This window comes from Phocoena sinus, chromosome 18 (genome assembly GCF_008692025.1).
Source record: "Phocoena sinus isolate mPhoSin1 chromosome 18, mPhoSin1.pri, whole genome shotgun sequence".
Taxonomy (NCBI): Eukaryota; Metazoa; Chordata; class Mammalia; order Artiodactyla; family Phocoenidae; genus Phocoena; species Phocoena sinus.
In genome coordinates, this window is record NC_045780.1 from 69585785 (window position 1) to 69610831 (window position 25047).

Genomic DNA, 25047 nt, shown 5'->3' on the forward strand with positions numbered 1-25047 from the left:
TTGAAACCACCAGTCGCATAGCAAGAATAGCTCCCTCTTCAATTCACCTTCCTTTCTTCCAGTTCAGTTGAGACAAAGTCTCTGCTTGGTGGTGGTCTGGGGTCACCCCCCAACACCTTCCAATCTCCCTTTGAGGCTAACTGAGGGTTCACCCTCAGGCTCAGAGCCTGAGCCAGTAGTAGCACCTACCTGAGATTTAGTAAAATTATTCTATTTTCATTTACCTTCTATTTCTAGTAAAGATGGCATGTTTCCACTTTAATTACCATTTGTGTTTAAAATCTATTTAAAGAAATATATCAAGTGAATAATAAGTAGTATCTAGATGTGGCCAAAAAAAAAATTCATAAGGGTATGACATAAATGTCTGGAGTTGGGGAAACTGCTCTCTAGACGCAATCTGCTCTTAAACTACAGGGCCCGTGGAACAGGTGATGCAGAGAGAGAATCAGCACGAGAGGCAATGTTCACCACTGAAAAACATCACTTTTGGAAATTAAACAGCAATAGGCATCATAAATGCTAATGGATTTTCATGATCCTTCGAGTTTCATTCAATAATCACTAGACTAAAATTACTGCTGTGTATGTATACATGTATACAATGTTTCATAGTTATAAATTACCTTCTTGTGCATTTCTTTCTTAGCACCATCTCCATTTTACAGAAGAATAAACTGAGGAGTGGTTAAGTGATGGCTCTTGGGTAAAAGGGCTGCTCGGATTAAAAAGGTGCCCCATTATCACCTGGATGTAAAGAGAATGCTCACATCGAAGTCTCAAAATAGATTCCGGAAGCCTGAACGTTTCAGAACTGAACGTGGGATGTGTTCCATCATTTCACAGTGGTGCCCTGGGCACTTACAAAATGCCCAGTGGTTGGGGAGGGGTGGAGCGGCAATGGAGACACGAAAATGGGACTTAAGACTCCGGCCTCAAGGAGCCTCCAGGCTCACTAAGGACATTGACCAGGAGTTAGTGATAATCTACAACAGCAAATGCCTAGGTGGAAAGGGAGGTGCACAGACCACAGACACCTGTCCTGATGGGGACGGTGGCCCAGCTGCAAGGTCTACTTGTCCCACCCCTGCAAGTCACCACCACATCACCTCTTCGTCCAAGCGTCCCCACCCAGCGCCCAAAGTTCAGTTCCTTATTTCAGATTTCATCCTCTGTTTTCCTATCTTAGGCTCAGCACCCTGGACCTAGACAGTTAGGATGCAAAATGTGTAGAGAAACAGGAAACCCATTTCTCCATTCTGCTTTATGGAGTATTTTCTACTTTATCTGGGAAAAAAAAACATACAAAACACCACTGTGAACTGGAACCCAAATCAACCCCAGGTCCTGTCACCTTACTAGGAATTCCAGTTTATAAGCTGTGGGATGATAGAAAAATCAGCACATGATCACATAAGCTGCATCTCAAAGATGGTCACTGGACACTCCCACCCCGTCCCAGGCTGACAGATGGCTGGAAAGTCATTAGAAAGGAACCCACACACCTCACCTCCCTCTCCTCTACACAAGTAGGTCTGTAAAAAATAAAACGAAACCCCTCAAAAGGTTATCTGGGGGCAAAATCTAGAAATTCAAAAATGTATTCTGATGCTATTAAACTCCCTGATTATTCAATTCAAAAAGGATAGAAATGCATGAGACATCTTACTACTGTATTGTTACAGAAAATTATACCGATAATGATATCTAATGAGTCGAACAGAAGTATGAATTAATCACTACTATTAGGCCAAGTGTGATCAAAATCAGATATGGCCGCTGATTCAAAAAGGAAATATTTCTCTCATGAAAGGACGAAGACACAGCTTCTAAAAGTGTGTTTTCTGTAACATCTGTGCTAGGAAGCCGGGATGCTGGTTAGAATGCATACTCCCTGACCTTACCCAATGGAGCCATGGGGAGAAATACGGGCATCTGTATTCTCACGGGCTCCCTTGGTGGTTCTGATACACACAACTAAAATCTGAGATCTGCTATTAGGAACAGAGTCCCCTTCAATATCCAGGGAGTTACGTGCCTTCTGATTCAAGGTCTACTCCTGGCCCACCCTGGGACCCCAGGTAGTTAGAGGCCTGATGCAATACCTTGTGTTTTTCGTTGGTCAGAAACTTCTAGGGTTTTGCAGATGACCTGTAACTTCCTGTAGGTGAGGAAAAACCTGGAAGCAGCGAGAACCCATCCTATATTCTCCACGGGCTGGTACTCTTTTTGTGCAGAAGAGGATGAGCCCCAGCACCAGGGACAGAATCATAGCTCCATGCCAGGAGCTGGGGCATCTGCTAGGATTTTTTTGGCTTCTCCTCCCCTCCCACGTTTGAGCAATGCTGGTGAATTCTGACCAGAAAGCATGTGGAGTCTGAGTCCACAAATTCATCTCTTGCGCAGCTTCTCAAAGCAAACTGACTGAGCCACACTGGTACTCAGCTACCACTAGTTGGGCCGAATTCTGAATTTAACTGGGCAGACGTTACATCGATGGCTCCTGTCAGATGTTGGCATTCACTGCAAGAAATCACGGCCTGCAGTTCACACACCTTGTATTTCTGGGACTTTCCCAGCACGTTTGCCAAGGAGAACATCAGAGAGTGGTCATTAGGTATTAATTCCAGCGCCTCTCTTCCAACAGCTTCGGCTTGGGCTAAATTACCTGTGAATGAACAATAGAAAACTTAAAAACATGTTCGCATTGTACTAGTATTTTAGTCTCTCTCTCTAATTAACAGGGCTTATGTGCATTATGTACAATGATTATGAATAAACTACTTAAGAAGATCAATGTAGAACATGTAACACACACACACATACACAACACTCAACACACACACACGCCTATCAGTTGCAAAGCCACTGCAGTCCAGCACCATTCTGACATACCAACAGCTTTTGATTAAATTCTGTCAAAGCATATAAAATCTAATTTTAATTTCCCCCAGATACCAGTTATACCCAAATTGGAGAAAACAAGTCTGCAGAATAAGAGTATCACAGCAACAGTTTAATAACTGAATGTTTATAGTACTGAAGCTCACATTCTACACTTTCATTAGGAACAAGATGTGTATCCCCCTCCACACCGAGTAGATGGCTTACTAGCTTTAAATTCTGCCAAATGAAAACTATCATTTCCTATGGGATGGCTGGATTTTTAAAAGTAGGGGAACAGAGAAACTTCTAATTGATTGAGTCTCGCACGGGCTAAGAAACCAGGTCACCAAATTTATTACCATTATATCGAAAATAAGAATCTCTGAGGGTAGGTTTGAGAGCACCTCCTTTGAGTACCATCCATGAACTTTAGAGCATGGACCTAGCACCATCCATTTCATAAGCCCAGAAATGGATGGTACCTGCTCCAGGTACCTCCAGCATCCTAGATGACGGCCATTGCCAGATGACAGGCTTCAGGAGAAATGAGATGTTAGTGCACACCTGCCCCCGTTACACAACACCAACTCTAAGCGAAGTGTCACCTTCCCAAACATTCATATTGCAATATGTCAAAGGAAACTCCATATTCTAGAAGTACACACATATTTGTCATGTAAAATATTGAACCCCATATTAATTAAAAACAAACAAACAAAACTCTAACACACACTAGGGAAAAAAAAAAAGCACAGGCATCTGTTTCCTAATTACCCCACGGCACTACACTGTGGACTGACTGAATCACTTCTCCACACCTGTGCTGTCAAGGAGGATGATCATGTTGTTCCAGGCCAGGCTGTGCTCCGGCTTCAGCACGGTAGCATTCCTCCACGCGTTCAACGCATCAACGTGACGATTTAGATCTGCATACTGAACAGAAAGCAGGGACACCCCCAATCAATATTCCAGTTCCTTTTTGTGCTTTCTTTCTCCAAGATATAACCATACCAAACCCGAAACCAAACCGAACCGAACTTGTATTTATCGAGCTTCTAATTTTTCATATTAACTCATTTAGCCTCCAAACAATCTCAGTGAAGGAGAGAACTATCCCCGTTTTACAGATGAAGTAAATAACTGAGGCACAGAGAAAGGAAGTAACGTGCCCAAAATGCCATTATCTAGAAATGGGAGAGCAGGGACTGAGACCAGGTGGTCTAGCTCCTGAGCCTACAACCTTTTTTTTTTTTTTTTTGCGGTACGCGGGCCTCTCACTGCTGTGGCCTCTCCCGTTGTGGAACACAGGCTCTGGACGCGCAGGCTCAGCGGCCATGGCTCACGGGCCCAGCCGCTCCGCGGCATGTGGGATCTTCCCGGACAGGGACACGAACCCGTGTCCCCTGCATCGGCAGGCGGACTCTCAACCACTGCACCACCAGGGAAGCCCAAGCCTACAACCTTTTAACTACAACCCATAATTTAGTGATTCCAGGTGTCAAAGCATGTTTCAGACTACTGAAGAGAGGTTAAGGAAAAAACCTAATCCTTAGTATTTTTCCAGAAAGACTTCACATAGTCTATCTTTGAAAAGGTATTATTTAAAATGGTCAACAAAATATTTAATGTGATTAAAAGCTCTATGTGCCAAATTCACCTTGTGAAGAATGGTCTTCCTGCCTACATCTAAGCTGCCTATAAAACTGTGAGTACATCAGACATACTTTATGAACTGGTTGGAAAAGTCTTAAGCAGTAAATGTAAACGTCTTTGCCAGTTTGGAGCCTGTTTGCCTCCTTCAGGAAGGAGAGAATGATCTGTTGCTTTCTTTGGAGAGGGAACGTTAACATCGACAACAGAATATGAAATGGCTGGCTATCAATCCGCATAGTTAATAAAAGCACGCAGGGGGGAAAGTGATGGATTGTTTAACAGGTGACCCTCTTGCCCTCTTTAACTCCGTTCAAATGCACATCTCATCTGAATGAACACGGTTCCCTTAACTCTGCAAAAAAGTACACAAGATTACAATTTATCAGAGTTTAAGGCTATTTCCTTATTTACTGTCAAGTCTGTCTTTTCATTAGACAACAGAAACATTGTGACTTGTCCCATGACCCCACACACAGCAAACAGGTGGCACAGTACACAAGAAAAAGAAAGGTTTAAGGAATTACAGAAACATTTGTGAATATCCATTTGCTAAAGATGTCGGAATTTTCCATGAGACTCAGAGACTCCAGTTACAATACTTTAGCCCTTAAATGAGGAAACATGTAAAGTTCAAAGACTTAAATAATTTAGGATGCCCAATTATACCAACATTTAATTCTCTTTATATTTGATGTTCCATTGATTTCTCAGCCAGTTCTCTCCAGCAAGTGACAGGCAATTGAGTCACGTGGAGACGATCTGTGGTGACATGCTTTCAAAGGCACCCAGGAAAACCAACATAACTTCGTTTACACAACAAAAACATTCTTTACATATTTTATTATTTATTATTATTTTTCATTACTATTTATTGAAGAACAACCCCAGCCTGAGCCAGGTAACACTTACTCCTATTCTGCCTTGAACTTTACCTTTTATACCATCTATACAAAGTGAACAAGCACTTTAAGGGAGACAGAGAAAAATGGTGATTTAGCAAGAACTACCCATTCTGAAAGCGGACGGGGTAATAAGCATGTTATTTACCTATTAGTCCTATGCTCAACCTTCTATGCTCTGCAAACTACATTTCCCATGGTGCTTTGCTACTTGGCCCCCGGTCAAGTCTCTCTGCCAATAGAAGTCACAGGTGATGATCAGATAGTTGGAAGACAGAGTAGCGCTTTCCCCCCATTCTTGCTCTCTCCTTCCTTGTCCTTGGCAGTGTCTCTACAGTGGCCATGTCCCCTCCCTCCACAGTCCCTGGGCTGGACTTTGGTCCTTCTGTCATAATCTCAGCCTTCAGGTGATGGTAGCTCCTGAGATGTGGTGCCTTCTATGAGCTCTTAAATTCTGGTGGCATCACTTCATTCCATGTGTTCCCCGAACCCTACAGGGTTTCCTTTTACTCTCTGAGTTAATGTCACCTTTCCATGTGTGTTCTTCCAACAACTGTCTAACCCATTCCTTGTATTGAATCTTCTCTATTTAAAATACTTAGCATGGGGACTTCCCTGGTGGTCCAGTGGGTAAGACCCTGCACTCCCAATTCAGGGGGCTGGGGTTCGATCACTGGTTGGGGAACTAGATCCAGCATGCATGCATGCTGCAACTAAGAGTCTGCATGCCACAACTAAGACCCAGTGCAACCAAAATAAATAAATAAATATTTTTTTAAAAAGAGAGATTATTTTTTAAAAAATACTTATCATGGTTTTGGTTTTCCTGAATGGATCCTGCCTGATGCAATTAGTCCTTGCAAAATGAACTGTCTCCAGTCACTATTACCGTAATTTTCTAATGTTAGTAATGTGTCCCAAATAATCCAGCTCTTCCCAATTTCCTACGTCACAAGAGAAGTTCATTATAGTCCCTTCTTTCCTGTATCCAGAAATCAAAACACATTTCTGTCTCCCACTACTGAAGAGTGACTAAGGAAGGTTTTTTCAAAAAGGAAACTCTTCAGTTATTAAGTTTCTATTATTTGCCAATATAAAAATATACTGGTTGAGCTGTTAAAGATTAAGCTCTTAATGCTTTTAAGCTGTCAAGCAGGCAAAAGCTGGATAATTAAACAACAAAGGAGAGCAAAATCTTTAAATAACCAAGAACAGTTGGCAGGAGGGAACACAGAAAGATTACTTCACGGTAGCATAATTAGTAAACAGTACACAGAGAACAAAGGTCTCAATATAGTCAGTACTACAGATGATCTTCTAAGTGAGAGTGGGGATAAGTTCCAGGGCCTGGAGCACGTGTTAAAATCTTCTATTTTGCATTCTATCTTCCTTTCTTTGGATGTAACTTGGCTCATCTAGCATTAATTCTCAATTTTCCAAACCCCAAGGAATTGCAGTGACAGGCAGCTACTGGGGGAAGGAAGAAGACCGCTAAGTATTAGAGCTTTAAAGTATAACTGAGGGCTCCAGGCAGATACACTCACTTCACAAACAATACCCTGAAAAAAGAGCTGCCTCCAAAAAAGAAAAAGAAAAAAGGATGAAAGAAGATTTCGTGTGGATCTCAAGTATAATACGTCACGCAAGTCCTAGTGTAGACACAGTAAATAGAAACAGTAATCCCTGCAATAACCACAGATGCAAGTATTTGGATAATACCCAGTTTGTTCCCAGATCCCATTCTCACTTCATTAACTTTGCAAGGACCCACCCTGCTCTGTGTGTGACTGGATTTTCTGGTCTCTACTGGTATTATTACAGTGGAGTTTTACTGTCTCTCCCCTACTCCAAGAAAACAAGATAGAGGACCTGAAAATGCCACCCCAAATATACCATTTTGGCATAAAGATTATTGCACTGAAGGCATTTGAGAGTCAACAGATGAAGAAAGCAGCTTTCCTGGAGCTTCCCTGATCTGACTAAAAGCAGAAACTTCTGAGAAAGGAGGAGGGCCTCCCCTCCTGGGGAAGTTTTATGGCTATGGAGAAGACGAACCTACACAAACACACCTCACTTCATTATATATGTGAGGTTTCCCCCATATATTTACCTTCCCACAGTTCGTCAGCTTGGAAGCCTGAAACCTCTTTCTTTGTCTTGTCATTTCTCTACAAATGTATAGTTCTCTGCTAAGATGCTACATAAGCCCAAGTTCTAACCATCCCTTTGAGTTATCCCACTTGTCTGCCCGCTGCACACGGTAATAAACTCTGTTTTTCTCGTTATCACCTCCATCACCTCACAGAACTACCATTTTGTGGGTGTGCGCTTATTTTCTTTATTAAGGAAAGCAAGAGTTTTAATAATTAAGCTGTGCGTCCTCATGGAGGCCTTTCAGAAATGATGACAAAATCTATTTCGCTATCATTATCAATATATGCTTTCAGATTTTTTAAAAAATTAATTAATTAATTTTATTTTTGGCTGCATTGGGTACTCTGTTGCTGCCCATGGGCTTTCTCTAGTTGAGGCGAGCGGGGCTGCTCTTCGTTGCGGTGTGCGGGCTTCTCACTGCGGTGGTTTCTCTTGTTGCGGAGCATGGGCTCTAGGTGCACGGGCTTCAGTAGTTGTGGCACGTGGGCTCAGTAGTTGTGGCGCACGGGCTTAGCTGCTCTGCAGCATGTTGGATCTTCCCGGACCAGGGCTCGAACCCATGTCCCCTGCACTGGCAGGCGGATTCTTAACCACTGTGACACCAGGGAAGCCCCATGCTTTCAGATTTTAAGATTATTGAACTTACTGTATGAGCTACTGCTGTATTATTTATTTGAAGAAAGAAACTATATTTAAAAAAAAAAAGTCAAGAGCAATAACAGCTTTATAAATATCCTGTTAGTAACCAAAAAGAGCAAGTCTCTACGGAACACATTATGTTCTATTTCCATTGAATAATCTCAAAGCCCTTTTGTGGGCTCCTGAGCTTTCTTTTATGGGGGGATAGTTACCTGTAAAAATGCAGGAACAGTCCCTTGAGGCAGCAGAAGAGGAAAACTCAGAAGTCACATTATGGGTTTGCTTTTTTTAAATTTCAGTTTTTATTCAATTGGTGTTTTAAAAACAGAGAGACCAATGTTTATCAGGAAGTAACCCCTTGGAATACTGTTTAACAGGGCACAAAGGGACTTTTAAAAATTGTAATTTATTCCTTAGTTTAACCTGTTGCCTTTATGATCTCTTAAACTTGGCTAATTCAAGTTGGCTTGCTCTCTAATTAGAGCTAAAAAAAAACTACATGTGAGGAAATCAAATAGCTACCTTCAACTGAGATAAAAGTATATGAAAGAGCTTCATAAGATGTAGAGGGTTAGAATGGGTGTCGCTCTTCTCACTTTATTATAAAGAAGGAAACAAAACCAAGCTTTTCTGCCTCAGCCACAGGGCACCATGTGCTTACCAAACGCCCGAGGTTGTAGTAACAATCTGGGTATTTCCTCCTGTGCTTGATCGCCGTCCGGTAACTTTGCTCGGCCGCCTGGAACCGTTTCAGGCTGTTTTGCACGATGCCTAAATTCATCCACGCGGCAGCGAAGTCTGGCCTGGAAGATAAACAAGGAAAAGAAAGGCTTAGCTCCCAGAACGCTGGAGCGCATTTCCATGCCGTGAGCATGATTATAAAACAACGCTTACTGTATCTGTACAGCCAAAGACAGCAGCTCCTCTGCTTCCTGCAGCTCATTCCTTTCTTTTAAGATATTTCCCAGATTATTCATGGCATGAACGTACTTCGGATTTAATCTGGAGTGGAGAGAGAAACCAAGCCTGTAGTCTTCATTAAACTCTCAGGAATTGGCAAATTTATCTTAAAGTTGGGGTCCTCGTGGGGACAGGTTTTTAACGCTAGAAAGTTAAAATAAGACATGTGTACTGTAAAGACAGCATTTCTTCTGTGAGACAGGATGCTTGCAGTACCTCACAGCTTCCCGGTAATATCTAATGGCAGCTGTCTGATTGCCTTTATCAGCCAGGTTTTTGCCCACATTGTAGTGAACCTGAAAAGAGAGAGAAAAATTGGCCATCAGCTGCCAGACTTCTTTGTTCAGAGCTGGGATGCCTACCATACCTTCTAAACGAAAGCAAAAGATAATGGTATTAAAAAACAAGCCCCTACCAGAACTTTAGCTAAACCCCTACAGAGGCTGGGCCGAGCTTGCTGGTGCTTTAGTGCCCTGCCCTGTAAGAAAAGATTCGAGGAAAGGGAGGTGACGAGCAGATGGTAAGTGTGACAGTGGAATATTGACTAAAGAACTCAACAGAGAAAACTGGGAAGTTAGGAAGCTGTGCTGGTTTTACTGTGAAACGCTGACGCCCCCTCCTTCTCACACACCTGCACCCACTAGGGCTGAGCTGCAAAGTCCAACCATACGTGTGAGGAAACAGCGATGATTCTGTACTTTAAACAAATACAGCACTTTCTTGTATGACACCTTTCTTCTGTAGCAATACTAGCATTCCTCTTTACACTAATCAAATCCTCCCTCCCTTATTCCTTTAGGTAATGAGTGCACCCCAGGCACCATGTCGGCAGCTACAGATACAATGGTGGGCAAACCATTCAGACCCCTGCCTCCTGAGCCCTGGATGGGAGTCAAATGCCCTCATTAGTAAATGTGTCACTCGAAGGGGCCGGGGCTCTGGAGGAAGGTGAGTCTGACGGCACCTGGTTGAGTGTCAGGAAGGCTGTCCTATAAAGGGCCTTCCAGCAGAGACCTGAACGGGGGTCACCCAGTAAAGGGGCTGCAGTGGAGCAAGTGTCCCAGGTGGAGCAGCAAGGGGCAGGGTCCCTGGCCTAGAGGAAGCCTGGTACATTTGGCTGAGCAGCTACAGGCAGCCTGGCGTCGCTGAGTGCAGACGGCAGGGGTGACCAGGCTACACAGGGAACCCCGAGAGGCGTTGGGTCCCGTTTAGTCTTTGCCCCAAGAGAAGTGGGAGGCCAGTGCGGGGTCTGTTAAGTGCCTGAGTTTCCTAGGGCTGCGGTAACAAAGGACCACAAGCTGGGGGCTTAGAGACAACAGAAATGTATTCCGCCGTAGTTCTGGAGGCCGAAATTAGCAGCAGCAAGGCTGGTTCCCACTGGGGGCTCTGAGGAAAACGTCCACGCTTCTCTCATCTTCTGACCGTGGCCGGCCAGCCCTGGTGTACCTTGCTCTGTGGCTGCAGTGCTCGAATCTCTGCCTCTGTCTTCACGTGGCCCTCTCCCCGCCGTGTGTCCATGTCTCTGCTCTCTCTTATAAGGACACCGGTCATAGTGGATTAAGGGTCCACCCTATTCCAGTATAACCTCATCTTAACTTACATCTGAATGACATCTGCAAGGACCCCCCTTCCTAAATAAACAGGGCTTAGGATTTGAACACATCTTGGGGGCGGGGGGGGGGGGCACAATTCAACCCATAACAAAAGCCAGGGGTAGGAGGGTGGCAGAGGGTCAGAATCAGATTTAGGTTTATGTAAAATAAGTCACACTGGGAAACTCACATGAGTCAGGAGAAAGCCAATACTGGGGGTCCAGGGAGAGCCTGTAGCTGCAGCCCCAAGAGCGAGGATGGCAGACGGAGCTGGGTGGTGGTGAAGAAGTGGGGGCACCTGAGGAACACTGAAGAAGCAAAGAGCCCAGGGCAGCAGAACTAAATGGACCCATGAGGACTATTACCAGAAGTATTTACCGATCATCAAACGCTCCTTTTGGAGGCTTACAATGTAAAGGCCAACAGCAATCTCAGAGGAGATGATGCTACAGAAAAGTCATTCAACTGGGTGTGTGCAGCGTGACTAATAATAACTAACAGCAGTGGCTGGCACGTACTGAGGGACTGCTTTGGCACCATTAAGTGTCTTGCCCTAGGTTGTGGCACTAGATTTGAACCCAGGCTCCAAAGCCTGTGTTTCTTCTCACTATATCACACCCATTTATTACAGTGCTGGGTGAAAATGGGGCCGGGCTGCTCAAGACAATTTCTAGACCCACTCATTTACCCCATGTATTATTTTTTAAGGTAAAATAATGTTTCTTTTGGGTGTTAAGGGCTGCATTGTGACCCCAAAATTCATATGTTGAAGTCCTAGACCCCAGCACCCCAGAATGTGACTGTATTGAAAGATGGGGGTCTTTAAAGAGGTCATTAAGTTGAAATGAGGCTCTTCGGGGCCTTAATCCAATCTGACTGATGGCCTTATAAGAGAAGGAAATTTGGACACACAGAGAACACCAGAGATGCCTGCACACAGATGAAAGGCCGTGTGAGGACATAGCAAGAAGGTGGCCATCTGCAAGCCAAGGAGAGAGGCCTCAGGAGAAACCAGCTCTTCTGATGCCTTGATCCTGGACTTCTGGCCTCCAGAATGGGAGAAAATAAAATTCTGTTGTTTAAGCCACCCAGTCCATTGTATTTTCTTATGGCAGCCCTAGCAGACTGATACATGGTGAATTACAATAATGGTTTGAGCACAATCAAGTAGCATTATATCTGAACATTCAAAACCCCTTTTAAAAGAATCATCACATCCTGCCTTATCCATCTTAACCTACAGTGATAGCACGTCTTCAAAAATACTGATATTTCTGGAAGGGTATAGAGCACTGTGACATTCTTTAAGCACATACGTAACAGATTTTTTTTTTTTAAATAAGTTTATTTATTTATTTTTGGCTGCGTTGGTTCCCTGTTGCTGCACCCGGGCTTTCTCTAGTTGCGGTGAGCAGGGGCTACTCTTCGTTGCAGTGAGGTGGCTTCTCTTATTGCAGAGCACGGGCTCTAGATGCACCGGCTTCAGTAGTTGTGGCATGTGGGCTCAGTAGTTGTGGCTCGCAGGCTCTAGAGCACAGGCTCAGGAGTTGTGGCACATGGGCTTAGCTGCTCCGCGGCATGTGGGATCTTCCCGGACCAGGGTTCAAACCCGTGTCCCCTGCATTGGCAGGCGGATTCTTATCCACTGTGCCACCAGGGAAGCCCGAGATTTGTTTTTTAACTGCCAATTTTAAACTCTATACATCTATTTTTACCTCATTGGACAAAAGGAATCACAAACGGGGAAATCACAGGCGATAGAAATGTATAATATTACGCAGCACACCCCGTATAATTTAAGCTTCCTAAACCAAATTATTGTCCATCTGTAGGTGTTACCATCTTTATGTTATAGCTTGCAGGAGACTAGTTAATGCTATGGCTCGATGGTGGGTTTTGAAAAGTGGGCTCAAAGTGGATTGATTTTGTGCCTCCCCCAGCCCCAGTCTGGAAGTGTTTACCCACTCCCTCATGCCCCACACACAAAGGGACCGAATCTGGAAACTCCAACCTGTGAGTGAGGACGTATGTGCCTGCAGTCCCCAGAATACAAACACAGCTTCTACGCAGACTTCAACACAGCTCCTGCCTCTTCCGCCCCTGAGCTCCTGCTGCTTTCCTTTGTTACGGGGAAATTGTTTTCTCAATAAAAAGCTCAGACAAAGAGCTGAACTGCCCTCTGCAGTAGAGCCGCTGTTCTGTTAGACCCGATGCCACGGACCAGGAGATCAGGAGAGGGCGGAGGGTTGCTTTGCAAAATCAGACTGCAGTGAATTCAATGGAACTAGTTAAAAACTGGACAGCCCCCTAGAAGACAAGCTGTCCATAATTAAGACTGGTAAACAGGCCAGCCTTATCCTGTGGGTGACATGGAGGGAAGTATTTGAATAGAAAACAGCTGCCTAGATAACCCGTTGTGAAAAACCAAAGCAAACCCCTACGAAACAGTTTACCTAAAGTAGAGTTTAAAGAATGAGTGATTTTTGTTTCCCGGGAATGTAAAGGATTGAAAAAGCCTATTTATCCTTGAACTTTCCCTCCTGCCTTTGTGATTCCTATGCTGAGGCAACGAACCAGCACAGAAGCCACAGAGAAAACCCATCGTTGCAACCCAAGGATATGTAAATGCAAACGAGGTGAAAGCATCCATAAGGGAAGGAGGTACATTCAACAGCAATGCTAAAACCAGTTTCTTTCAAATTTCCCATTAAAACTTCATGTTAAACTTAAAATGTTCTAAACACATAAAAATCCTATAACCCATCCTGGCTCATCCTTAAGGAAATACCTCATTGTGGTCTATGATCCCTTTCATTGTTAAAAGAATTTAGAATTGTATCCCAGGTTTGATACAAAGTGTCACACACTTTCAAGCCTTGAAAACTAAGAATGGCTGCAAATACAATCAGATACTTGGTGTCTCATCCATAGTAGGAATTTAATTTCTATTGTCTCAATTCAGTCACTAATACCAAGTTCCTACCATATGCAAGGGACTGTGGGTAATTCAAATGCAGACCAGGCACAGCACTGAGTCTCATTTGTAAATCTGGGCCTAATTGAAGCAAGGTGCCAATTGCTTACTTAATAGTCAGTGAATGTAAGGTGGAAATGAGTGCAGAAAAATGTATCTCCTGCAATAGAGTTGAATGAAACCAGTGTCTTTCTAAATGAGATCTCTTCCCTGAAATCAACCTAGCTCCCCCACTCCCAAAAAAGGAAGTAAAGAGAACTTTATTATACTTCAGTTTATAGTGAGAAGTAAAAAAAAAAAAAAAGAAACCCATCTTGCTCATACTGAATGGCATCACTGAAAAATGTTCCTGGAAAGGCTTATCACTACTGGGTCCATTCTGAAGATGAGGTCTTGTACGTACGTCGTAAATTTAAAAGAGAAAACCACACACACAGACATGATTATGTGCATGACCATCTGCACACCCCTGTGTTTTCTAGCCTATAACATACGAAATCATAAGGCAGACGTATAGGCTCAAACATCACATATGTCCCATACTCCCTCATTTACTAGGGTAACCTGGGCACAGCACTATACCAGGCCTCTATCTACCTCCTAAGTCACTGACTTAGATAAAGTCAGCTCCATCTTTCCATGCCTCAGTTTCTTTCATTTGGAAAATTAAAGAAAATAACCTCTCTCTGACAACCTTCGAGGGAGGATAATGGAGATTAATGATAGAGCCTCTACAAAGAAATCTGAGTTCCTTCTGCGGAAGAACTATATAAATAGAAGGGGTAATTACTGCCATTCAAACAGAAAAGTAAAAATAAAGCAGATCTATTAACATTATGAAATTAAATCACAGGCAATTTATTTTTAATAGCATAAAATAAATGGCAAGGTCAGCAAATCAAATTAACAATAAAAGCTTGAAATAATTCACTCTTATCTCAGCCTCTAACTATAAAACACGAACAAGGTTTTTTTTAATCCAAGGAAAAGACAAACAAGGAGTCAGCACCTTTTACAGTATCCCTCACTCCACAGTCACAATAAGACATCAACTATTCATTAGATTTCTTCATATAATTTTGCCTGAAATCACCAGGGAAGCCCTTGGCCTCCCATTTTGAGCAAGTATCATTCCCTTCTTTTCATTTAATGGGACAACCAAAACTAAAAGGAGCCTATGAAAGCAAACATTTCTGGATCACCTACTATGTTCTAAGTACCATGTCAGGGCACTTCAGAGGCCACATTTCATTAAAGCCTCACAACAAACCCAGGAGATAGGCACTGTTGTCCCATGTCCCTCCCCCACCAATACCCCCCACCCCTTTGCCCAAAGAGGCACAGCTGGGTAAGTGAAGAAATTCATCAAGGATACAAGTGAAACATACTCGTACCAGACTGTGTCAACAAAAACACTGCCAATTTTAAAGTCTGTACATTTATTTTTACCTAATCTGGCAAAAAGAATCCCAAGTAGAGAAGCCACAGGTTTGATAGAAATGTGTGCTGCTGAACACCCCACAGGGTCCTTTAAACTTCCTGAACTGAACTGCTGTCCACTCACAGGTATTATCATCTTCCAGTTATAGATTTCAGGAGGCCAGATCACGTGTTTTGAAAAGTGTGCTCTACATGGTTCGACTGTGGGCCTCCCCGGACCCCAGACTAGATATGTGGAGTTACCTTCCCTGCCACCACTTTAATCCATGATTTGGACCAACTGGAAGATGAGTAAAAACTTGTTTAGGTAATCTGCTGTTTCACTGACATTGTCTGGTTTTAATAATTTCTTTTGTATTATTTTGGCTAAGTGCCATTTTAATAAATTTTGTCAAAATCATTTAAAAGAAAAAAAAAAGAAAAACCCCAAGTATATGATCAAGGTCATATGCTGGATTCCGTGTGAAGGTAAACATTCTCCTTACTCAGCTGTCAAACTTAAAACATGGCAGCCAACATACCTTGGCGTTGAGAGGACACACAGACAGGGCGCTTCTGAAAAGCTGTTCCTCATTCCGCCACTCGCCACTGCGAATCACGCATCTCAGCGTGTTTATGAATAAAATTCCCACGACGAAAGCAGCAACAAGTTTCTTAAGAAGAGAGGGATATGGGAAATGTCATTAGTAAAATCCACCCATCTTCTTGGTCAGGAATGGCACCACCGCTCTGGGCCAATACCTTTTTCTTAGTATGTTTACTGAGAACTCCAAATCCGAAAGTCAGCAGCATGCAGTACCCAGCGCTGGGGAGGTACAGGACCCTCTCTGCCACCACGAAGCCCACTCGGAAGAACAGGTTACTCGCAGGAAGAAATGGAATGATGAGAAGTCCCAGGCCCAGTGTGAGGATCCTGGAAGATGAGAATTAAAATGGTTACTTTTAGACTGTTCAAGAAACATGTCCTCCTTAACATTAAATTCACGATAAGGCCCCCCCCCTTTTTTTCATGCCAGCAACTGAGAAATGGCATCAGTAGAGAGGGTCTAACCAGGCAGCATTAGGATAAAATATAAAAATCTTACTAAGGCACTTAGCGTCAAGCATAAAGATAAAACTTACATGTCACAAAATTCATATGAATAAAGTTAGAATGATTACTTTGCAAGGCCTATGAATGCACCTGCCCCTGACTATACCTTAAACTGTGTAGGCATTGAATAGCTCAATGGATATTGGTCCCAATTAGACCAATTTAGTGCCCCCTCCCTGCCAAACTTAACAGAAGTAATGCTACTTAACTGGTTTAAACTTCATGAAATCTGAAATAAACTAATATCATTTTCGGGTGCTATGGCATAAATTTCAGTCAAGTAAAAAGAAAGCCAAGAGCAGTGGAACACTTCTGGAAGTAGGCAATCATTCCCAATCTCCCACAGATGTAAGAGGATGAATTAAGAAGCAAGGTCAAACAACAAGGTCCTACTGTACAGCACAGGGAACTATATTCCATATCCTGTGATAAACCATAATGGCAAAGAATATGAAAAAGAATATATATGTATAACTGAATCACTTTGCTGTACAGCAGAAATTAACATAACATTGTAACTCAACTATACTTCAGTAAAAGTAAAAAACAAACAAAAAAAAGAAAGCCAGGTCAAATTTGGTGGCTCCTTCCCAGACCCTGTGCCTGTAGTACTAGAAAAATCCTATTGCACATGTATAGTGGATTGGGACTATGGTTTGTTGCCCTTTAGAATTACGTACCAATTTAAGCCACAGGTAAACTTAAAACTGAATTTATTTTGAGAAATTACTAATCTAATTCCATTAACACTTATGCTTAAAGGAAATCTTCTTAAATAGCTTTCTTTCTCATAAAACACATTTGTTTTTCTCCCAATTATTTTCTCAATAACCTTCTTTTCCCTTTTCTGGGGTGTGAGAAAGAACAGGCTCTTTGGGGGCAATTTATTTTGTACCAAATAACAAGAGAAGGAATCACTGTAGCATCCGCTAGGGTTTTCAGAAGCAGAATTGTGAAATAATGGGCACAACACACATCAATTACACTCTCAGTTCTGACCATAAATTACTCTTTACCACCTACAGCGAAAAGGATCTCAAAATGCTGCTTCACGGGGAAAGAGGGAGGGAGAGATAAAGCAGTCATCTGCAACCCCCCCCTCCAAGTTCACTCCCCACTAGTTGAAGCCAGCCATGGATTCCAAATGGATAGAACTCATCCTGGCCACAAACATGTATTTGAAATAAAAGGTCCTTAGATATTACTTCCACAAAAATCGTTAAAATGATCAGTGCTGGATTTAGCAAAATGCTCTGACTCCACCCCGTGTGGAAGTTAAAATTCAGCTTGGCCTCTTACCGTCTCTTGTGGCTGTCTTCAGAGCACAGGGCTTGGCATATCAGGCCAATTAGGCAGAACCAGAGTGCTGCTAGAGCAATTACCCTCCAGTCCCCGACTGACTTAATGAGGGGGATGCAGCCCATTGACCAATCAAAACACAGCCACCAGGGGCACAGCAGCAACCAGGCATTCAAGGAATAGTAGTAATTATAGTTTATGGCCTGTCAGTCAAAAGAAAAACAAACATTTATTTGATACTGAACTTGGAAAAAAAATACATCCTAGCTTCACTTTGGAGGCATCCATATGTTTCTGCTCAAGGAGAGCAGTTGTATAAAATAAGATGTTGCCACGTTCTACATGGGCACAGGCTGTAGTTTGCAGTTTACTAAATGCATTGAGATTTTTAATAGATAAAAATACAGCAAAGCCACCAGACTCTGTTATACATTTGTTATATTTCTGGTGACACTATGTCCTGATTACTCACTGATGCCCAAAGTCTGTGACCCAGGAAATCTGAGGCCCAGGGGTCACCCTGACAACATAAGTATAGGGTCCTACGGTCCTTGATTTCTGTCTCTGAAGGCACAGCTAAGATACCCTTGCCTTCAGAAATAGCAAACCTTTACAAGAAAGTCTGGACACCATAGACTTTTAAAGAGACCACAGTGGGTGGTCAGGACTACATGCTTCCATTGCAGGGGGCACGGGTTTGATCCCTGGTCCGGGAACTAAGATCCCACATGCTGCGAGGTGTGGCCAAAAAAAAAAAGATACTGCCAATCTGGTTATATTTTATCCTAACCCCGCCATGTCAGTTTCCTTTATAACCAAAGTGATGGGGTTAGAGGACAATTTAAGGAGGCTGGCAAGAAACCTGACATTTTCTAAACCACTCCTCTTTAATTTTGTTTAGAAAGGAAATACAAAGGGTTTATACCTTCTCAATGCCCTAATAAAAACCTGGTTTCATCCTAGAACATCCTTGGTGAGAGGAAACACACGTGGAGGTGTTCTGCTTATGGGAGCTTCTGTGGGTGCTGGGGAGGGAGGGAGGGGAGAGCTGGGAATCTGGTGGGCAAAGAAGAGGACCCATCAGAGGGCAGACTCAGGACTCACCCTGACCAGCATGCTACTGGCGAAGGAGGCAGGGTTGTCGACTTCGGTGAAGGCCGGAGGGCCGGTGCCCATGATCTTCCAGCGCACGTAGAGCACCCCTGTTCCCCCCAAGGCCAGGAGACTCATTCTGAAGAGGAGGCCCTCAGTCCTGAGCACGCCAGTGTTCTGAAAGGACACCGCAAGGCCCCTGACGTCTCAGAGTTTTCAGATAAAAGTGTGGCCACGCCAGGTACAAAGGTGCAGCAGTTCTGGCTGAACCGCACTGACACCGTGCTTTAAAGGGCTGGCTATTTTAGAATTCAAAGTCGCAAGAAATACTTTGAAAATGGCATTTTAAATCCGCTGGTACTTGACATTTTCCGCATCTGGGCTGGAGACAAAAGCAGATACTCACCTCTAATGATCGGTCCTTATGTAGTACCTTCCGGACCAGTTCCAGAACATTTAATTTGCCTATCACCAAGATGTCAAAGACGGCATTCAGACCCTAAGAGAGCAAAGCAAGGAATCAGCGATGGGACAGCCTAACTCTGATTAGATAACAATTATCCGTCACAATTTTATTGCTGAATCTAGACAAGAGATGTCCTGGATTAGATCATCACAGATGACCTCTTTAGCTCTAAAAACAAAACCGAAAAACCCTGCTGTTCCTATGAAATGAGCTCATGTATTATAACAAATTTATTATCTAGTAAATCCCTGTTAGTCTGCATATAAGAGTACTATAAGATGCAGGAGAGCTAGACCTTTGGGGTTCCCAGGAGAAGCTCTGCAGAGGCCCCCTCTTCCATTTTTTTCTTTACAAGTCCCTTAGTTGTAAGAGCCAACACCTGTGCAGTGGTCACGCCTAAGAAGATAAAGGCAGTCATCAACCTTGAAAATCCAGCCAAGTAAGTAATTACACTTCAGGAACCCCAGGTGCTGCCTGATTTGGGCAAATGCCACGGAAGAGAGGGAGCAGAACGTAGAGTCTCCGGTGGGGCTCCAGCGACCTCTCAGGTTCACACTCCTGGCTGTCCGCTAGATCTCCCTTCCTGCCGGGCACACAGCCAGCCCTGCAGGAAAGCATGGTCACGCGACTTAGTTCCAGCCTATGGGATGTGGGCAGAAGTGATAACGTGCCATCTTGGAGGTTTGGACATAGACTGGGGTGCCCCGCCCCCCTCGGTTTCCTGTCCAGCTGTGGCAGAAATGATGGAGATATTCAGAGTGACACTGGAGACCACACCCTGAAGACGGCAGAGCCTCGGCCAGCCTGACCCCGCTGTGTGGAGGACAGCCACCTCTGCCCACAACTTTTAGGAGGATGACAAATAACTCCAATTATGTGGAGCCACTGGCCCTTGGGAGTGTGACACTGCAGCTCCATTGCTGCTAACAGCTTCCAGTAGCATCACGATAGTTCCTTTCTAGCAGGTGATGGCTGCTCTTGAAGCTATGACACCTGTGGTCACAGGCTGAAGGCTCATCTGGCCTTGGACTCTACTCTCTACCCTGCAGTGGACTTCCTACAAATGGGGCCACTGCAAGCAACGTCATGTGGCCGAACTCCCTGCCGGAAGCAGGTAAAGTGGTCAGAACAGACACTGTGTAGACGGTTCAAGTTGTCCCTCAATGACGGCGCTCTTTTTAGTGTGGGGCTTCGTGGCAAAGAAGATCCTAAATCATCAGAAGCCAGTGGTAATTTGTGGTTTTCAGAGCAAGGGTGGCTTCCCTACTTAACCCCCTCCCATAAATGCTGGGAGCCATTAATTATCCAATACACAGGCCAGTGCTGGGTTAATCACTTCACAGAATCCTGATTTTATGCACCCATTAGATGAATGATTTTAGTGGGTCACAGAGGGCCATTTCTGCCTGGGTCTGAACCATTTTCTAGAAGGCAGAAGCTCCCTGTTGAGCTGTGCTGTCTTCTTATACTATTTGTTTTTCTGCCTGGGAGCTATAGGACAGTCACCCAGGGATGACGGGGTCATGTTGTCACGAGGACTGAGCCAAACACGAGTTTGGCACTCCCTCCTCCTTCCCGTGGAAATTCATCATTGAAGTGTCCACATTCTAGTCAGATTTTTTCGAAACCTGCTCAATTTCACCGTATCTTTATGCATGTAAATTCAACCTAATTTTGTAGTGCTTCTCAAACACTGATGGACGTAGGAGTCACCTGGGGGCCTTGTTTTTTTTTTTTTTTGGCGGTACGCGGGCCTCTCACTGCTGTGGTCTCTCCCGTTGCGGAGCACAGGCTCCGGATGCGCAGGCCCAGCGGCCATGGCTCACGGGTCCAGCCGCTCCGCGGCATGTGGGATCTTCCCGGACCGGGGCACGAACCCGTGTCTCCTGCACTGGCAGGCGGACTCTCAACCACTGCGCCACCAGGGAAGCCCTGGGGGCCTTGTTAAGGGGAGATTCTGACTCAGCAGGCCTGGGGTGGGGTCTGAGATCATAAGTTTCTAACACCCTCCCAGACGGTGCAGTTGCTACTGGTCCTCAAAACCCACACTTTGAGACAAGCATGGGTTTATAGCGGTGTTTCTCGCAGGTTGATTTTGTCCTCCCCCTCCCGCCAGGGGGTGTCTGGTAATGTCTGGAGACATTCTAGGTTGTCACAACTGAGGGTGGGTGTCCTTCTGGCATCTAGTGGGTAGAGATCAGGAACACATCCTATGATACACGGGACACACCCCAAAGAAAGGGTGATTCATCCCCAAATACCAGTGCTGCCAAGGTTGAGAAACACTGGTTTAGAGCAAACTTTTAAAAAATAACTCATGAAGTTCAAGTATCTTTGCACAGTAATTCTATGCCATTTCCTAGCTGGCTAACCTTAATCCTACAGACCAACCCCAATAAAACCACTGATCTTTGCCTCGGCTGGTGTCAAACCCCAAAGAGCTCAGACCGCTCTTTCTTTCCCACAGCTTCCGATACGAGCCACACACACCCCACATCTCTGTTTTCCATTTCTCTACGTCCGCGCACATCCCTAATGTCTCAGCTTCCCTGTAATAATGTAAGGTGGGAAAACTGGCTAGAATGGAGAAAAAGGAGAGTGCATTTCAATGCCTCTCTCTTTTTGGGGCTTCAACTTAGATCGGACATAGGAGGTGCATGCCTGGACTCCTCAGAGCCCTCTCCTCTCCTCTCTGATGTTTCCGGGTGAAGCTGGGTATAACATAACGCACATCAATGCATGTTTGGAGCAGAGGTGGGGTCAGAACACTGCTGTATTTAGGACTGCCGACAGGAGAGCACCCCAGAAAAGCCACAGCATGGCCACCTCTCCAAGAGGGCTAATCACCGCTCTTCAGGAACTGTCCCCCCCCCGTGTCCACCAGTTCTGATGAGAGGCAACTGAGACAGTCAATTCCCACACAAACCGCCAGGGGCATGACAGCACAGGTAATTAACTGGTCCAGAACGGTGTAGGACTGAAGGCCGATAACGGGGTACAGTAGAGGAGGTCACAGGGGCAGGGCAGCCCAAAATGTCCTTACGGGAGGGAAAGTGGGTGTAGGGAGACAGGCCCCGATGGCACCTCAGGTCTTACCAGCACAGTGATCCCTTGCTCTTTGCACAGCATGGCCACTGCTCCCAGAAGGATACTTAGCAACACCCAGAACGTGGAATGCGTCCCCTCCTTGTTAGCTGCCAATCAGGAGAAATGACAAATACAAAAGTCACGCGACATATCTCAGTCTTGTTAACACCTGGAACTAAAATTCTAAGCATGCACCTTCAATAGCCACAATTTAAAATCAGTTTGGTCTTCGGACAGCATTTCTCTGTGGGTGAGTGTGTTAGACCCACACTTCTGGTTAGACAGCACCCTGTACATGGCACACACATCTCCTTCTCAAGGGGACCCCAGCAGCTGCCCAGAGCCTTTGGGAGGCACTGTAATGCAGCCCTGGCCACAAAGACATCTCAAGGCAGAGTCCCCAGGGGGCAAGTTCCTTCTTCCCACCTGGCCAGTCACCTAACAGGCCATTCTGACAGGGCGTGCCAAGAACTCTCACTGGGGGTGTATGCACTGCATCTGGTTGCACAGGACCCAGCAGTCGCTGCTGCTGTTACAACAGGGGGCGACAGGAATCCCCAATCTGCTCTAAGAATCTCGACAACTCCCAGGGTTGGAGTCCAGCACTGCTCTGAGAGTGGCTACCCCTTCCGGGTGGAGTCTGGGCTCTCTAAACACCTGGTGGCTTAGGAACGTCTGCTCTGCTACCATCGTTGAATAGCTCTGAAGGGTGCAGGATGCAGGACCAGTGAGGCCACATGCATGGACACTCAAGCAACAACAGGAAGTCAAAGCATCACCAGAAATGTGACCGCTGTAGTAAGCAGCTTGGGTGGGGCTGAGCCCCAGTCATAACTGATGGTCCCCCTAAATGGCCTTCTGAGGAGGGAGGGTCTGCTATCCACTGGCGGGTGGCTGGTGGATGCAAGTTGGGGGCCAGAGCTGAACTGCTCAGGAGGAGAAGAAAGGGCACACGTGATGCTCCTCTCTGTTCCTTTGTGACACCCTCACCTCCGCATCGAGGTAGATGGTGAACAAACATTTAAAAAAGACCTAAGTTTAGCACCCCTATGTTCACAGCAGCACTATTCACAACAGCCAAGACATGGAAACAAGCTAAATGTCCATTGACAGATGAATGGATAAAGAAGATGTGGTACATATATACAATGGAATACTACTCAGCCATAAAAAAGAATGAAATAATGCCATTTGCAGCAACATGGATGGACCTAGAGATTATCATACTAAGTAAAGTAAGTCAGAAAGAGAAAGACATGGGACTTCCCTGGTGGCGCAGTGGTTAAGACTCTGCCTGCCAATGCAGGGGACATGTGTTCGAGCCCTGGTCTGGGAAGATCCCACATGCTGTGGAGCAACTAAGCCTGTGTGCCACAACTACTGAGCCTGTGCTCTAGAGCCTTGAGCCACAACTACTGAGCCCACGTGCCACAACTACTGAAGCCCATGTGCCTAGAGCCCGTGCTCCACAACAAGAGAAGCTGCCACAGTGAGAAGCTCGAACACCGCAATGAAGAGTAGCCCCCACTCGCCGCAACTAGAGAAAAGCCCGCGTGCAGCAACGAAGACCCAACGTAGCCGGAAATAAATAAATAAATTTACAAAGAAAAAAAAAGAAAGAGAAAGACAAACACCATATGTTATCACCTATATATGGAATTTAAAATATGACACAAATGAACCTATCTATGAAACAGAAACAGAATCATGGACATAGAGAACAGACTGGTGGTTGCCAAGGGAGAGGAGGTTGGGGGAGGGATGGAGGGGGAGGTTGGGGTGAGCAGATGTAAGCTTTTATATATAGGATGGATAAACAACAAGGTCCCACTCTATAGCACAGGGAACTATATTCAATGTCCTGTGATAAACCATAATGGAAAATATTAAAAAAAGAATGTACATATATGTATAACTGAATCACTTTGCTGTACAGCAGAAATCAACACAACATTGTAAATCAACTATACTTCGATTTAAAAAATTTTTTAAATAAAATAAAAATTTAAAACACACCTAAGTTTGAGGTAGGGCAAAGTGAACCTGCTTGGAGGAGGTGCCCATCAATCTTGGGTCACCTCTGCTTAAAACCGGAACTCCTGGTCTAAATTCCAGCTCTGCCGTTTACCAAGTAGCCTTGAGCGAGTTACTTTTACTAACCGTCTCAGTGACTTCATCAATAAAAGGGGGGCAACATTACCTATGTATCCCCTACTTGAGAGAGAAAAAACTACATAGAAGTACCTGGCCACTTGTGTTAAAAGTTACATAACTATGCTTGTAAATGCAAAACATATCTCTGGAGAACACACGTGAAACTAACTACAGTAGTTTCTGAACAGTTTTAAGAAGAAAAATTCAGGTAGGAGAGGGAGGAAGTCTTACTTTCACCGGGTAATGTTTCATACTGTCTAAATTTTCTTAACTACGTGCATGTATTAAAAACCATACTAAAAACTACACATTAAAAAAAATCACTTGGTATAGTGCCGGGACCCCAGAAAGCCTTCAGTGCTTGTTGCACATTAACCAGCAAAACCACCCCAGGTTTGAGGGAGAGGGTCTTTCAATGGGGCTTTGATGCGAGGGGGTGGCTGATCTGTCACCGTGTCACCAAGATGTGCCAAGCTTGTTATTCAGTGAAAAGATGCACCTTGGTTCTCATTAAACTGCTTGAGCAAGAAACCAACAATTAAGGGGTGTGTGTGTGTGTGATGCAGATCCTGAGTGAAGTGAATATGTAGGAATCATCAGCAAAACCCCAGGATGAAAGTCCTGGGCTCCCTGTCCTGAAACAGCTGTGGGCTCTGGGT

General features: G+C 44.5%; 1 protein-coding gene across 3 annotated transcripts in view; it reads right to left on the bottom strand.

Annotated features, from left to right (window-relative positions):
• TMTC4 (transmembrane O-mannosyltransferase targeting cadherins 4) overlaps nucleotides 1-25047 on the bottom strand; it is a 61441-nt gene that overhangs the window by 5424 nt on the left and 30970 nt on the right. For 2 of the 3 annotated variants that reach the window (XM_032611589.1, XM_032611588.1), the window contains exons 6-16: nucleotides 22244-22341; nucleotides 19088-19180; nucleotides 18694-18858; nucleotides 17590-17792; nucleotides 15939-16110; nucleotides 15719-15850; nucleotides 9408-9487; nucleotides 9126-9233; nucleotides 8893-9034; nucleotides 3705-3819; nucleotides 2556-2668 (exon numbers count right to left, since the gene is read on the bottom strand). In XM_032611589.1, coding sequence (XP_032467480.1) covers nucleotides 2556-2668; nucleotides 3705-3819; nucleotides 8893-9034; nucleotides 9126-9233; nucleotides 9408-9487; nucleotides 15719-15850; nucleotides 15939-16110; nucleotides 17590-17792; nucleotides 18694-18858; nucleotides 19088-19180; nucleotides 22244-22341 — 1421 coding nt within the window. The remainder of the gene's footprint in view (nucleotides 1-2555; nucleotides 2669-3704; nucleotides 3820-8892; nucleotides 9035-9125; nucleotides 9234-9407; nucleotides 9488-15718; nucleotides 15851-15938; nucleotides 16111-17589; nucleotides 17793-18693; nucleotides 18859-19087; nucleotides 19181-22243; nucleotides 22342-25047) is intronic. The other variant, XM_032611590.1, reaches the window with a different exon arrangement.